The sequence below is a fragment of the Staurois parvus genome, unplaced genomic scaffold, assembly GCF_062004578.1.
Source record: "Staurois parvus isolate SC_StPar_1 unplaced genomic scaffold, SC_StPar_1.0 ptg001400l, whole genome shotgun sequence".
Lineage (NCBI taxonomy): Eukaryota > Metazoa > Chordata > Amphibia > Anura > Ranidae > Staurois > Staurois parvus.
This window is the reverse complement of record NW_028319196.1, coordinates 345,928-361,552: the sequence shown is the minus strand read 5'-3', so window position 1 is coordinate 361,552 and position 15,625 is coordinate 345,928. Positions and strand designations below refer to the sequence as shown.

General features: G+C 44.1%; 1 protein-coding gene across 2 annotated transcripts in view; it reads left to right on the top strand.

Annotated features, from left to right (window-relative positions):
* Window positions 1-15,625, top strand: part of GCDH (glutaryl-CoA dehydrogenase) — a 71,024-nt gene that overhangs the window by 19,012 nt on the left and 36,387 nt on the right. For both annotated transcript variants that reach the window (XM_089661874.1, XM_089661873.1), the window contains exon 2: window positions 5,227-5,334. In XM_089661874.1, coding sequence (XP_089518000.1) covers window positions 5,235-5,334 — 100 coding nt within the window. In that variant the 5' untranslated portion in view covers window positions 5,227-5,234. The remainder of the gene's footprint in view (window positions 1-5,226; window positions 5,335-15,625) is intronic.

Sequence of the window (15,625 nt, the reverse complement as noted above, 5' to 3'; positions counted from 1 at the left end):
TTCTCCCTATTTTAATGCCCCCTTCCCCTCCCCCCCCAATAACACAATTGCAAAAATGTTTTTTTTTCCTCTTATGACTCCATTGCGGGCGGAATCGCCTCAATTTGAAAACCCGGTGTGACAATGTTAAAATGCGTGATCGTGTTTGGAGGTGCCATTCATTTTGATCGCGCCGCAATCATTCAGACAAAATCGTGGGACGCGCAGTGGCCAAAATTGGTTCTGGAATGTTTGCGCAATCACAACGCGTTTGACATGCAGGAAAATGCTCCAGAACCGCCACCAAAACTCCCCACGTTGTCAGGTGCCATTGAAATGAATGGCACCTCCAAACGTGATCACGCCTTTTCACATTGTCACCACATTTTCAAATCTCAGGCAGAATCGCGGCAATTCAGCCCACGATTTGAAACGCCCGAATATGAATGGAGCCTTAAGGATAAGTTACATGTTGCATCCATATCCAGGATGTTATGAACGGACCTCCCCCCACCCCCATCCTCATTGTGACAACTAGCAGGGGATCTTCTCCCCACCCCGCTAGCTGTCACAAATGAAAATAAAACGTGGCCATGCGAGGCTCCGCCCACCTGGATGTGTCACTCATTCACAGTGTTCTGTGAATCAGAAAACTGCCAATTCCTGAAGCCGTTGCGGCTGTCAGCTTGTAGTTCTCAGTGAACTGCCACAGCGCTGTAGACGTTCATTGAGTCTTCCTCTCAGTAAGTATCTGCTGACCCGTACTTCATGTACAAGCACATAGATACACTGACAGGTCTGCAGGAGTCCTGCATGGCACCAGCCATCTGCGGATCACTGGTGCAATGCTTTACAGGCTTCAGAAACAAAAAATACGAAATGCACATTTTTTTTACTTTTTGTTTATTATTATTATTATTATTATTATTATTATACAGGATTTATATAGCGCCAACAGTTTGCTCAGCGCTTTACAATATAACGGGAGACAATACAGCAACAATACAATTCAATACAAGAGGGTTAGGAGGGCCCTGATCCTGGGAGCTTACAATCTAAGAGATTCCTATTTTTTGTTACAAGGTGAACTGATCCTTTACAGTTCAGGTCCTAGGTGAAAATGCTGTACCTGCCCCCCCCCCCCCCCCCGAGCATGTGCAGAAACGCTGTGGGTCACACTAGGATCCATTGTGGCGTTTTTACGCATTTGCGCGGTCCTGCAAACTGGCATTTCTACATCACTCATCTCAGAAGGCAGCTTGTGAGATCTCACGCATGTGCAGAAAGTGTGCAGGGCCAGCGGCATGTCTAGTCTGGTGTATGCACAGACACACCGCTGGGACCTGCCAGGACCCACAGACCTGGCAAAGCTCCCTGGGGCGTGCGTGCGCATGCTCCGGATATGAAGAGGAACCAGGCAGGGAGAACGTATCCTAAAGTCAAGACAATGATGGACTGCATGAGATCATTGGGCATAGTTGTTCCTTTATGCCGGGAACAGCTTTAGGATTTTTAAAAATATTATTTTTGATTGTAAGGGTGGAGTTCTCCTTTAACCACTAGCCTACAGGGCACTTATACCCCCTTCCTACCCGGGCCAATTTCCAGCTTTCAGCACTGTCACACTTTGAATGACAATTGCGCGGTCATGCAACACTGTACCCATATGAAATGTTTATCATTTTTTTGAGACAGATAGAGCTTTCTTTTGGTGGTATTTAATCACCTCTGGGATTTTTTTTTTTTTAAACAAACCAAAAACCACTGAAAATTTTGAAAAAAAAAAACGTTTTTTCTTAGTTTTTGTTATACAATTTTGTAAATAAGTTATTTTCCTCCTTCACTGATGTGCGCTAATGAGGCTGCAGTGATGGGCACTGATAGGTGGCACTGATGAGGAGGCACTGGTAGGTTGCACCGATGGGCATTGACAGGCATCACTGATGGGCACTGAAAGGCAGCACTGATACATGACAGTGATACATGACACTGATATATGGCACTGATAGGCGGCACTGATAGGCGGCACTGACTGGCACTGTTAGGCGGCACTGACTGGCACTCATAGGCGGCACTGACTGGCACTGGTGCGCACTGATAGGCGGCACTGACTGGCACTGATAGGTGACATTGACAGGCAGCTCAGATGGGCACTGATATGTGGCATTGATGTGCACTGGTAGGCACTGATATGTGGCACTGATGGGCACTGGCACGTGGCACTGATGAGCACTGACAGGTGACACTTCTGGGGCCACACTGATCATCGGGGCACACTGATCATCAGTGCCCTGATGATCAGTGTACATGTCCCCTCCACGGAAAGCCGATTACTGGCTCTCCTCTCCTCTCGAGCTGTCAGCGTGACAGCTCGAGAGGAGAGAAATGCCGATAACCAGCATTTCCGTGTTTACATGTGATCAGCTGTGATTGGACACAGCTGATCACATGACTGAGCCGACATCTTCGGCTCTTTCTGTGATCTGCTGTGTCCGAGGGACACAGCGCACCAGCGATCGCCTCGCTGCGCGCTCCCTGAGCCGCACATGCGCAGTGAGAATGGTAGGACGTCATATGACATCCTATCAGAAAGAGAGGAACCACCTTGCGCCCGTCATTGTACTATATGGCGGGCGGGAGGCGGTTAAAGAAAGATTCAGATCCTTGCACAACAGAATAAGGGCTCATGTACACTGTGGCTGATAAACTGACGTTCAGGAGCTGTTCAGAATTTTTTTTCAGTCCATGTACACATCGTCGTTTACAGGCAGTTGAGTTTACAGTCGTTTAATTGAACACACCAAACTTGCGTTCAGGAGTAATTTTTTCCGGCGTTTCAAATGCTTGTAAATGCGCTTAGCCACGTTTATAAGCATTTGCATTTAGAAGCGTTTTTTAACTGTTTCATGTCCAGATGCTGTCCAGAGCCTTTTTTCATCAATCATGTTTTCCTATGTGTCCGTGTACACACAGTCGTTTTTTTGAACGCAGCAAACTTGCGTTCAGGAGTTGATTTTTCCGGCGTTTCAAACGCTGCAGTTTCCATCGTTCAGAAGAGTTTTCCAAACGCCCCGTGTACATGAGCCCTTAAAATAAATTAAAAAAATTATGATAAAAATTACTGATCACGTCTAAAAAAATAAATGCAGGGTTGATGCTTGTAGCCCTTCTCATGGTGGGGGTTGTAGTGTAATAGAAGACATGAACCCGATGGACTGTACTTGATATGATACATATACAGAGCGTGGTGTGTAGAACATGTGACATAAAGCGGTCACGGTACACAGACACCTCTCTACCAGTCACCTGTCATCCTCCAGCTGTTCCTTCTTTTGTGACTTTTAATACCGCTCTGAACTCATTGGCTGGACCGGGGGTGGGGCTGGCTACAAGCCACCTGATTGGCAGAATCTCAGGTTACTCCCTTTAAAGTGACCCCAGCTCTTTGTTTTCTCCCTGGAACTTTCTTCACGCAGAACATAGCTCGTAGTTAAACGTCGTATACAGATAATGACACAATAACAACTGAAATAGAATGTCACCGTTGGGACAACGTATGAAATATTACAAGGGTTCTCCAGCACTAAATGCTGCTGGTCAGCACAGATATATTTTTTTTTTTTTAGGTTTCTGATATTATACATTACCCCTTCCACTGCCAGAGCTGTTTTTGCGATTTCTTTTTTTTTATCTTTGCACACGATTAAAAAGAATTTTAAGACCTAAAGATTAGTTAACACCCCAAACATTTATTCTATTTATTTTCTGAAAGCAGAGACCATGGATCGGAAAATAGTGGTAGTTCCAATTTATGTCACGTGATTACTTCAAGCGCATAATATCAGTAGAAAAAGTTTAAAACTTTAACCCCTTGCCCTCCTGAAGATTTGCCCCCTTTTCTGACCAGGCCATTTTTTTTTGCGATATGGTGCTGCGTTACTTTGACAATTGCGCGGTCATGCAATGCTGCACCTAAATTAAATTTATGTCCTTTTTCCCCACAAATAGAGCTTTCTTTTGGTGGTATTTGATCGCCTCTGCATTTTTTATATTTTGTGCTATAAACAAAAAAAGACCGACAATTTTGAGAAAACAAAAACCTATATTTTTTACTTTTTGCTATTAAACGTGTCCAGTAAAAAAATAAAAAAAAATTAATTTCGTCATAAATTTAGGGCAAAATGTATTCTGCTACATGGCTTTGCTAAAAAACAAAATTCCCAGTATGTGTAAATTAATTGGTTTACGTGAAAATTATAGCGTTTACAAATGGCGGTATATATACTGGGAATTTCTTTTTTTTGCTAGTAATGGCGGCTATCAGCGGCTTATTGCGGGACTGTGGCGAGCATTCTGGCACTGGGGGGATCTGATTTGGTGTCACTTCCCAGTAATGACACTGGGAAGGGGTTAACATGTGGGGCGATCAAAGGGTTAACTGTGTGCTGTTTTACTGTGTGCTGTGTGTGTGCTTTCCACTGTAAGCACACTGCTTTGTATGGCTCTGCTGGCATTGATGAGGAGGCACTGATGATGCTGGACTGATATGCAGCAATAATGGGCACTGATAGGTGGCACTGACTGATGGCACTGACCAGGGGCGGACTGACAACTCATGGGCCCCCGTGTCCTTGCCCATACTCAAAAAAGCCTATAAAAAAGGTACCAGGGGCATTTCATGGGGCCCCCAACTGACCTTAGACCCTCAGGCAGTGCCCGTGTGCTCGAATGGTCAGTCCGCCCCTGGCACTGACCGACGGCACTGATGGGTGCAACTGCTGGGGGACACTGGTGGGTGGCACTGCTGGGCACAAGTTAGTGGCACTGTTGGGTGGCACTGCAGGGTACTGATGATCAGTGCCGATCTGCTGTGTGTCAGCTGCTGGTGATCGGCACTAATTTCCTCACGCTGTGACAGTGTGAGGAAAGTACTGCCGACAACAAGCAACTGCATTTACTCGGTGATCTGCTGTGTCATTGGACACATTCGGACAAATTTCATCCGAATTTTGATTCGTAACAAAATGCACGTGTCTACTCTGGATTGAGACAAGTTTGCTAAGCTTCTTCTCTCACTGAAAGTCTACCAGACAGGGTCTGACTCATTGAAATCAAATTGAGATGGGGAGATGAAGAGCTACAATGGTATCCTGTAACACTTTTTTTCCCCCGCAGCCACTATGATCTGTATAACCAGATACACATGACGGTTGCTGTTTTGTTTATTGCACTTTTTATTTTTTCCAGTTACCATAATGTCCCTAACCGGAAGTTCATTGCGCCTGTTGAGAAGTGTGAGACATGGCATCCAGGTGTGTGCGGTAAGAGCGCAGGGCACCGCCGCCAAGCAGAAAGGTGAGATTTGTCTTATCAGCGTACTTCCATACAGGACGGATCCGAAGACTTGTGTGTGATATCATTAGCAGTACAAAGAAATGGCACCACTTTCTGTAAAACAATCCCACATGGAAGAAAAATATATTTGAAACATATACTGCATGTTGAATGTGTTATTACAAAATATCTGAAAAATATATTTTTAAAAATATATTTATTTAAAATATATTCTTCAGAATTTGTCAACATATAAAAAAGTAATTTTAAGATATATTTTTACATATATTTGTAAACACATTCCAAAAATGTAGATTTGTATTTTTAAAGATACAGTATATTTGAGATGTATTTTAAAAATATTCTTCCCAAATATATTTCCATATATTTGAAATACTACAATTTTGGTCATATTTATTATATTTCTATGTATACAGTTGCAATAAAAAGTATGTGAACCCCTTGGGATTATGTGGAGTTTGCATGAATTGGGCATAAAATGTGCTCTGAACGTCATCGAAGTCACAACAATAGAAGAACACAGTCTGCTGAACATAATACTACACAAACATTAGATGTTGCCATGGTTTAATTGCACATAACATGTAAACATTCACAGTGCAGGGAGGAAAAAGTATGTGAACCTTTGGACCTAATATCTGGTTGACCCTCCTTTGGCAGCAATAACCTCAACCAAACGTTTCCTGTAGTTGCAGATCAGACCTGCACAACGATCTGGAGTAATTTTGGAGCACTCCTCTTCACAAAACTGTTTCAGTGTAGCAATATTCTTGGGATGTCTGGTGTGAATCGCTCTCTTAAGGTCATGCCACAGCATTTCAATCAGGTTGAGGTCAGGACTCTGACTGGGCCACTCCAGAAGGCGTATTCTGTGCTGTTGCAGCCATTGTTTTGTTGAATTACTTGTATGCTTTGGGTCATTGTCCTGTTGCATCACCCCTCCTCTGCGGAGCTTCAGTTGGCGGACAGATGGTTGTACGTTTTCCTGCAAAATGTCTTGATAAACTCTGGATTTCATTTTCCCATCAATGACCACAATCCGTCCAGGCCCTGAGGCAGCAAAGCAGCCCCAAACCATGATGCTCCCTCCGCCATGTTTTACAGTGGGGATGAGGTTTTGATGTTGGTGTGCAGTGCCTTTTTTTCTCCACACATAGTGTTGTGTGTTCTTCCCAAACAACTCAATCTTGGTTTCATCTGTCCACAGTATATTTTGCCAGTAGTGCTGTGGAACATCCAGGTGCTCTTTTGCAAACTTCAAACGTGCTGCAATATTCTTTTTGGACAGCAATGGCTTCCTCCGTGGTGTCCTCCCATGTACTCCATTCTTGTTTAATGTTTTCTTTATTGTAGATGTGTCAACAAAAATGTTAGCATGTGCCAGAGATTTCTGTAGGTCTTTAGCTGACACTCTGGGATTCTTCTTTACCTCATGCAGCATTCTGCGCTGTGCTCCTGCAGTCATTTTTACAGGACGACCACGCCTAGGGAGAGTAGCAACAGTGCTAAACTTTCTCCATTTGTAGACAGTCTGTCTTACCGTGGACACATGAACATCAAGGCTTTTGGAGATACTTTTGTAACCCTTTCCAGCTTCATGCAAGTCAACAATTCTTGATGGTAGGTCTTCTGAGAGCTCTTTTCTGCGAGGCATGGTTCACATCAGACAGTGCTTCTTGAAACCAGTAAACCGAAAACAGGTGTGTGTTTTTTAAGGACAGGACAGCTGTCAGCAACACATCCAATATCATCACACTGATTGGAGTCAAGGTTGGCTCACTCCTGGCTCCAATTAGCTCTGGGAGAAGTCATTAAGCTAGGGCCTCACATACTTTTTCCTCCCTGCACTGTGAATGTTTACATGTTATGTGCAATTAAACCATGGCAACATCTAATGTTTGTGTAGTATTATGTTCAGCAGACTGTGTTCTTCTATTGTTGTGACTTAGATGATGTTCAGAGCACATTTTATGCCCAATTCATGCAAACTCCACATAATCCCAAGGGGGTCACATACTTTTTCTTGCAACTGTATATATATTTTTTATTATTATTTATTTATTTAAATATATTTTGAAATATATTGAATATGGCCAAAATTGTAGTATTTCAAATATATTTTTCTGCCATGTGAGAATGCTTCTTCTTTATTGATATCTGAATGCCAATACCTGCCAGATACCTGTGCACTTTCAGCATGCCATAATAAAACCGCTGAACAAAGGGAAAAAAGATCTCCCATAATGCAGTTAGCTTGGCTTGTGCTGGTAATCAGCGCTATGTGATGGAAGAGTATGAACACATAGTTTATGAGTCTGTGATTGGATTTGTATATTAGGTGTTCTTTCATTGCTAGAAAAAGATGACTTAAAACCCCCCAAACATATATTTTCTTAAAGCATACACCCTGGAGAATAAAATGGTGGTAATTCCAATTTTTTATATCATGCAACATTAGTGCAACAGTTAATCAAGCACAACATTTCAGTAACAAATATACTAACATTCATTTTAAGGCACAAAATCACACTTTATTACTCGTTTTTTAGTAAAATATAAAAAACTAGAAAATCTACAATTTCTGGGGAAATTGTGTGAAGTGTTCTTGCCTCCAACACTAACCAAGTGATTGATGAAATGTAAACAGTGCACATGGCAAGCTTGAAGAAATGCATTTGAACTTTTATTTTGCAGTTCACACTGTAGCTTTGGTCACTCTGCTTCCTGGTGACTCCCCTTCGGTTGCTATGGCAACTCACTCAGTCAGAACAAGCTGAGAGGGGCTTTTATAAACAAACTGCTCCAACTTGCTCACTTCACTGGCGGTTGCCATCTTCAAACGGTTGTAGTTTTAAAAGTATAAATCCTACAGCAAAGAGCTTTATATTGTGAGACTCACAAGACCCAGACCTACATGTTGATGTATAGTATGTCTCTGAAATATTAAAAATAAAGGCACAGTCGTAGTTTAGAAATGGCCCTTCAAATTTCAGGTGGCTGCGAGTGAAGTTTCAATGAAAGTCAATGGGCGGCGTGAGTTGCAAACAAATGGTCATATTATGAAAACTATCAGGAGTATGGCTTAGCCGTGAACATTTTTAGTGACAGCCGGGACAGCTGAACGTTTTGATATAAGATATGTGTAGGTGGGCTTGAAAATGAGAGAGTGATGGCAGTTTACAAATCATGTTCTGATTTTTCCTTCCACACTCTAGCTTTTGTCAGCTCCCACTCTAGTTGCGCCATTCATTTCTATGGGAAAATTTCACCACAAAAAACGCGATATTTCGTGAACCATTCGGCGAAACGTTCCACAAAGTAACAACGCACCAATTGGGAACAATCCGCACGTTTCGGTATATTACTGTCTATGTAGTGTAAGAACTGTGGAAGGAGTTCCACAGTTATAGGTGGCTATAATAATAAGAACCTATATGTGAGATAACAGGGGAGGGGTCTGCAATGCAAAAACACCTAAAAAAGAGAGGCAGGGAACAACGCTCAACTTCCAAGTGTTCTGGGATGGGGCTCAGAGAAGTTTGTATTGCCCGCCCTCAGTGTCACTGAACTTCTCTGTGACATCCTCTTTGTCAGTATCATTGAACTTCCCCAGAGAGATCCTCATTGTCCGTATCACTGAACTCCCCCTGAGCGATCCTTTATGTATCACTCCTGTCAGCAATCACTGAACTTCTTTCAGAGAGATCCTCCATCAGTATCAATGAACTTCCCCTCAGAGGAATCTTCACATCAGTGTCACTGATTCAGCCCCAGAGAGATCCTTCACTTGGTGTCCGTTGAGCTTTCCCAACCTCTCCATCTGCTCAGTAAGCTTCGAGTCTTTTTATACCGCCCCGAACTACCAAAATATCAAGCTATGGAGAGTCAAATTTGAATTTAACATTAAAATCTTTCTTTTGGCTTGTATGTTCACTTCCAAATATTTCTGGCTCTATAAACCATCTAAAAACACAAATAATTCAGATTTCATCAATCCTGAGGTGGCAAAACCCATTTCCCAGAATCCTTTGCAAAGATATGCAAATGAGCAGGTTCAGCCAGTAACATTCAAATCATACCTGTGCTGATAACTGTCACCAGTGTGCCTATGGGAGCTCTCAACTGACTTTTCATGCCATAGCTGGACACAGGAGCAGGACCACGGCAACCGCCTGTAAAATGACAGCTTTCTTACCTATAAAGGTTGGGGGGGGGGGGGGGGTATTCTGCTGTAACAAAGCCTTCATTTTTCCTTCATGTAATCCTCCCAGCACTTTATGTGGCAATTTAAGTGTCTGCTGCAGCCTCTCCATGTATACAAGTGTAGAATCGAAATTCAAGAAACCTCAAGGTGGTAATGTTGTGTTATTAACCCCTCACCTACCGGGCACTTCTACCCCCTTCCTGCCCCCCGGGCACTTCTACCCCCTTCCTGCCCCCCCCGGGCACTTCTACCCCCTTCCTGCCCCCCGGGCACTTCTACCCCCTTCCTGTCCAGGCCAATTTCCAGCTTTCAGCGCTGTTGCACTTTGAATGACAATTGCGCAGTCATACAACACCGTACCCATATGAAATTTTTATCATTTTTTTGTGACAAATAGAGCTTTATTTTGGTGGTATTTAATCACCTCGGGGTTTTTTATTTTTTCTTAAACAAACCAAAAACCACTGAAAATGTTGAAAAAAAAATGTTTTTTCTTAGTTTTTGTTATAAAATTTTGTAAATAAGTGATTTTTCTCCTTCACTGATGTGCACTAATGAGGCTGCACTGATGTGCACTAATGAGGCTGCACTGATGGGCACTGATAGGCTGCACTGATGGACACTGATAGGTTGCACTGATGGGCACTGATGAGGAGGCACTGGTAGGTGGCACTGATGGGCATTGACAGGCATCACTGATGGGCGCTGAAAGGCAGCACTGATAGGCAGCACTGATAGGCAGCACTGATAGGCGGCACTGACTGGCGCTGTTAGGCGGCACTGACAGGCACTGACAGGCGGCACTGATGCACACTGATAGGCAGCACTGACTGGCACTGATAGGTGGCACTGACTGGCACTGATTGGCATTGATAGGTGGCACTGACTGGCACTGATGGGTGACACTGAAAGGCAGCTCAGATGGGCACTGATATGTGGCATTGATGTGCACTGGTAGGCAGTATGTGGCACTGATGGGCACTGGCGGACACTGACAGGTGGCACTGCTGGGGCTACATTGATCATCAGTGCCCTGATGATCAGTGTACATGTCCCCTCCGAGGAATGCTGATTACCGGCTCTCCTCTGTCAGCGTGACAGCTCGTGGGGAGAGAAATGCCGATAACCGGCATTTCCCTGTTTACATGTGATCAGCTGTGATTGGACACAGCTGATCACATGACCGAGCCGACGTCTTCGGCTCTTTCCGTGATCGGTGATCTGCTGTGTCCGAAGAACACAGCGCACCGCCGATCGCCACGCTGCGCGCTCCCTGAGCCGCGCATGCGCAGTGAGAATGGGAGGACGTCATCCCAGAACGAGAGAACCACCTTGCACCCCTCATATTACTATATGGTGGGCGGTGGTTAATATGGATTTGGATTTTTCCAAATTCTAACCGTTATGCTGGTCATTCACAGTTTGAATTTTGGGAAATTCCTGCTTAATGGGTTGAACTTTGGGATAAGCACACATTTAGATTTACTAAAACTGGCGCACTTACAATCTGGTGGCGCTGTGCATGGCAGCCAATCAGCCAATCAGCTTGTTCAGTTAAGCTTTGACAATAAGGCTCCATGTAGACGGGGAATTTGGAAAACTCTTCTGAACGATGGAAACTGACTGCTGGAAAACGTAGGTTAAAAAACGTCTGTTAGCTGCGTTTGCATACCGCGTTTATGTGCGTTTTTTTAAGATAACTTCAGGAGACCTTCCAAAATGCCCAGAATGCACTGAAAAATAGTCAAAAATTAACTATTTCAAACATTTTAGGAGAAATAGAGAGAGCAGAAGCAGAGAGTGTAGTATGTTTGAGATGACCTGTCTTTTCTGGTTGTCTTCACTATGGATCCCATCATGAGCATAATGCAGTGCATTCTACCATTTTTTTCCTTCACGCAAAACCTGGAACTGACTGCGCTGGTGTACCGAGTCCATTTGAATACATGGAACTGACTGCGCTGGTGTACCGAGTCCATTTGAATACATGGAACTGACTGCGCTGGTGTACCGAGTCCATTTGAATACATGGAACTGACTGCGCTGGTGTACCGGGTCCATTTGAATACATGGAAAACACTTTGCATGCATTTCTGATGATGAAAAAAGGCTCTGGGCAGCATCTGGTCATGGAACAGTTAAAAAAACGCTTCTAAATGCAAACGCGGTTAAATGCGTTTACATACGTTTACAAGCATTTGAAATGCTGATAAAATCTACTCCTGAACACAAGTTTGGTGCATTCAAAAAAACAACTGTAAACTCAACTGCCTGTAAACAACATAGTGTACATGGACACATAGGAGAACATGAGGGAGAGTTCAGGGGCTGCTGAAAAAAATGCAGAAAAGTTCCTAAACGTGAGTTTATCAGCTGCAGTGTACATGAACCCTAAAACCTGGAAGTTGATTGGTTACTATGCAGAGCTGCAGCAGATTTTGCACTCTCCAGTTTTAGTAAATAGCCCCATTGTCCACAGGAGCCATGCAATTTGTATTTGAATCTTGGTGTGCGAAGGCCTTTGGTGCGCTCAGAGTAGATTTACATCGTGTATGGCCAGGAATATATTTAAATGAGTTTTTGGTACTTGGAGTTCAGCTTTAGTCCTCCTGCACACGGGATGTTTTTACAGCGGCTGTTTTTGGCATTTGACATTTTTTTCTACAGCCAGTAAACCCCCCGGCATGTTCTCCTATGTGTCCATCCCCGGCATGTTATCCAATGTGTCCATCCCCGGCATGTTCTCCTATGTGTCCATCCCCGGCATGTTATCCAATGTGTCCATCCCCGGCGTGTTATCCTGTGTGTCCATCCCCGGCGTGTTCTCCTATGTGTCCATCCCCGGCATGTTATCCAATGTGTCCATCCCCGGCGTGTTCTCCTATTTGTCCATCCCCGGCATGTTCTCCTATGTGTCCATCCCCGGCATGTTATCCTATGTGTCCATCCCCGGCATGTTCTCCTATGTGTCCATCCCCAGCATGTTATCCTATGTGTCCATCCCCGGCATGTTCTCCTATGTGTCCATCCCCGGCATGTTATCCTATGTGTCCATCCCCGGCATGTTCTCCTATGTGTCCATCCCCGGCGTGTTATCCTATGTGTCCATCACCGGCGTGTTATCCTATGTGTCCATCCCCGGCATGTTCTCCTATGTGTCCATCCCCGGCATGTTCTCCTATGTGTCCATCCCCGGCGTGTTATCCTACGTGTCCATCCCCGGCGTGTTATCCTATGTGTCCATCCCCAGCATGTTATCCTGTGTGTCCATCCCCGGCATGTTATCCTATGTGTCCATCCCCGGCATGTTATCCTATGTGTCCATCCCCGGCATGTTCTCCTATGTGTCCATCCCCGGCATGTTATCCTATGTGTCCATCCCCGTCATGTTATCCTATGTGTCCATCCCCGTCATGTTATCCTATGTGTCCATCCCCGGCGTGTTATCCTATGTGTCCATCCCCGTCATGTTATCCTATGTGTCCATCCCCGGCGTGTTATCCTATGTGTCCATACACACATAGACTGTAATAAACGTTTTGTTTTGGCTGGAAAAAAAACCCAGGACTAGTGGGTTTCTAGAGAAGATTTTTAGCTGTAAAAATGCTCTAAATGCTGAAAAATGTGGCAAAACACGGTAAACTGCCGCAAACTGGTGTTTTTTGGACTTTTTTGACCCCCCCCAAATTTTTTTTTTTAAAAATGCAAATGTGGCAAAACTCCGCTAAATGCTAATGCAAAAATGCTTAAAAAAGCTACAACTGGAGTGGGCGGAGTAACTGGGTGGAGTGGGCGGAGTAACTGTTGTGTGGTTGGAGTGGGCGGAGTAACTGTTGTGTGGTTGGAGTGGCTGGAGTAACTGTTGTGTGGTTGGAGTGGCTGGAGTAACTGTTGTGTGGTTGGAGTGGCTGGAGTAACTGTTGTGTGGTTGGAGTGGCTGGAGTAACTATTGTGTGGTTGGAGTGGGCGGAGTAACTGTTGTGTGGTTGGAGTGGGCGGAGTAACTGTTGTGTGGTTGGAGTGGGCGGAGTAACTGTTGTGTGGTTGGAGTGGGCGGAGTAACTGTTGTGTGGTTGGAGTGGCTGGAGTAACTGTTGTGTGGTTGGAGTGGCTGGAGTAACTGTTGTGTGGTTGGAGTGGGCGGAGTAACTGTTGTATGGTTGGAGTGGCTGGAGTAACTGTTGTGTGGTTGGAGTGGGCGGAGTAACTGTTGTGTGGTTGTAGTGGGCGGAGTAACTGTTGTGTGGTTGGAGTGGGCGGAGTAACTGTTGTGTGGTTGGAGTGGCTGGAGTAACTGTGAAAAGGTTGGACTGGGCAGAGTAACTTTATGAAGTGGGCGGAGTAACTGTGTGGAGTGGGCGGAGTGAGTAAAGATAGTGAACATTACACTAACCAATTGATCAAATTTAAAAAGTGCACATGGCAAGCTTGATAGAGTGAGAAATGCATTTCAACTTTTATTTTTCAGCTCACACTCTCGCTTTTGTCACTCTGCTGCCTGATCACACACCTGGGTTCCTATGGCAACTCACTCTACAGCAAGGGCAGAGAAGAGCGGTTAAAAACAAACTGCTCCAACTTGCTCACTTCACTGGCGGTTGCCATCTTCAAACGGTTGTAGTTTAAAAAATATAAATCCTACACTGAAGAGCTTTAAATTGTGAGAATCACAAGACCCAGACCTACATTTTGATGTATGTGTGTATGTCTCTGAAATATTACAAATGAAGGCACAGTCGCAGTTTAGAATTTGCCCTTCAAATTTGAGGTGGCTAGAGTGGAGTTTCAATGAATGTCAATGGGCGGCGTGAGCTGCAAACAAATGGTCATATTGTGAAAACTATCAGGACTACGGCTTAGCCGTTTAGTGGCAGCAGGGATAGCTGAACGTTTTGATATACGATTTGTGTCGGTGGGCTTGGAAATGAGGGAGTGATGGCAGTTTACAAATCATGTCCTGATTTTTCAGCTCACACTCTAGTTTTGAACATTCCGCCATTCATTCCTATGGGACCAATTTCACCACAAAAACGCCGATATTTCGTGAACCATTCGGCGAAACGTTCCACAAAGTAATAGCACACCAATCGGGAACAATCCACACGTTTCGGTATATTACTGTCTATGTAGTGTAAAATCTGTGGGAGGAGTTAGGGTGCTAAAATTGGCTATAATAATAAGAATATATATGTGAGACTAGAAAATCTACAATTTCTGGGGAAATTGTGTAAAGTGTTCTTGCCGCAACCTTTACCAAATGATTGATGAAATGTAAGCAGTGCACATTGCAAGCCTGATAGTGAGAAATGCATTTCAGCTTGTATTTTGAAGCTCACAGTCCAGCCTGGTGAGTCATCTGCCTCTTGAGTGACCTTTGGTTGCTGCACCTGGAGAGGGCGGAGTAGCCTCACTGTGCTGAGACAGCTGGGTTGCTATGACAACTCACTCTGAGAGGAATGTCAGCATGGCTGTTCTAAACAGGCTTTTCAAACTTGCCAAGTTCACTGGTGATTGCCATCTTCAAACGCTTGTAGTTTTAAAAGTATAAATGCTACCGTGAAAAGGTTTATATTGTGACAATCACAAGAAACAGACCTACATTTTGATGTATAGTATGTCTCTGAAAGATAAAAAATGAAGGCACAGTCGCAGTTTAAAAACGTCCCTTAAAATTTCTGGTGTCTAGAGTGGAGTTTCAATGAAAGTCAATGGGAGGGGTGAGGTGCAAACAAATGGTCATATTGTGAAAACTATCAGGAGTATGTCCTAGCCGTGAACATTTAGTGACAGCAGGGTTAGCTGAACGTTTTGATATAAGATATGTGTAGGTGGGCTTGAAAATGACAGAGTGATGGCAGTTTACAAATCATGTTCTGATTTTTCTGATTTTTCCTTTGCACACTCTAGCTGTGCTCTGCTGCTCAATGCATTCCTATGGGAAAATTTCGCCACAAAAACCGCGATATTTCGTGAACGATTTGGCGAAACGTTCCACAAAGTAATAGCACACCAATCGGGAACAATCTGCACGTTTTGATATATTACTTGTCTTTGTAGTGTAAAAACTGTGGGAGGAGTTAGGGTGGT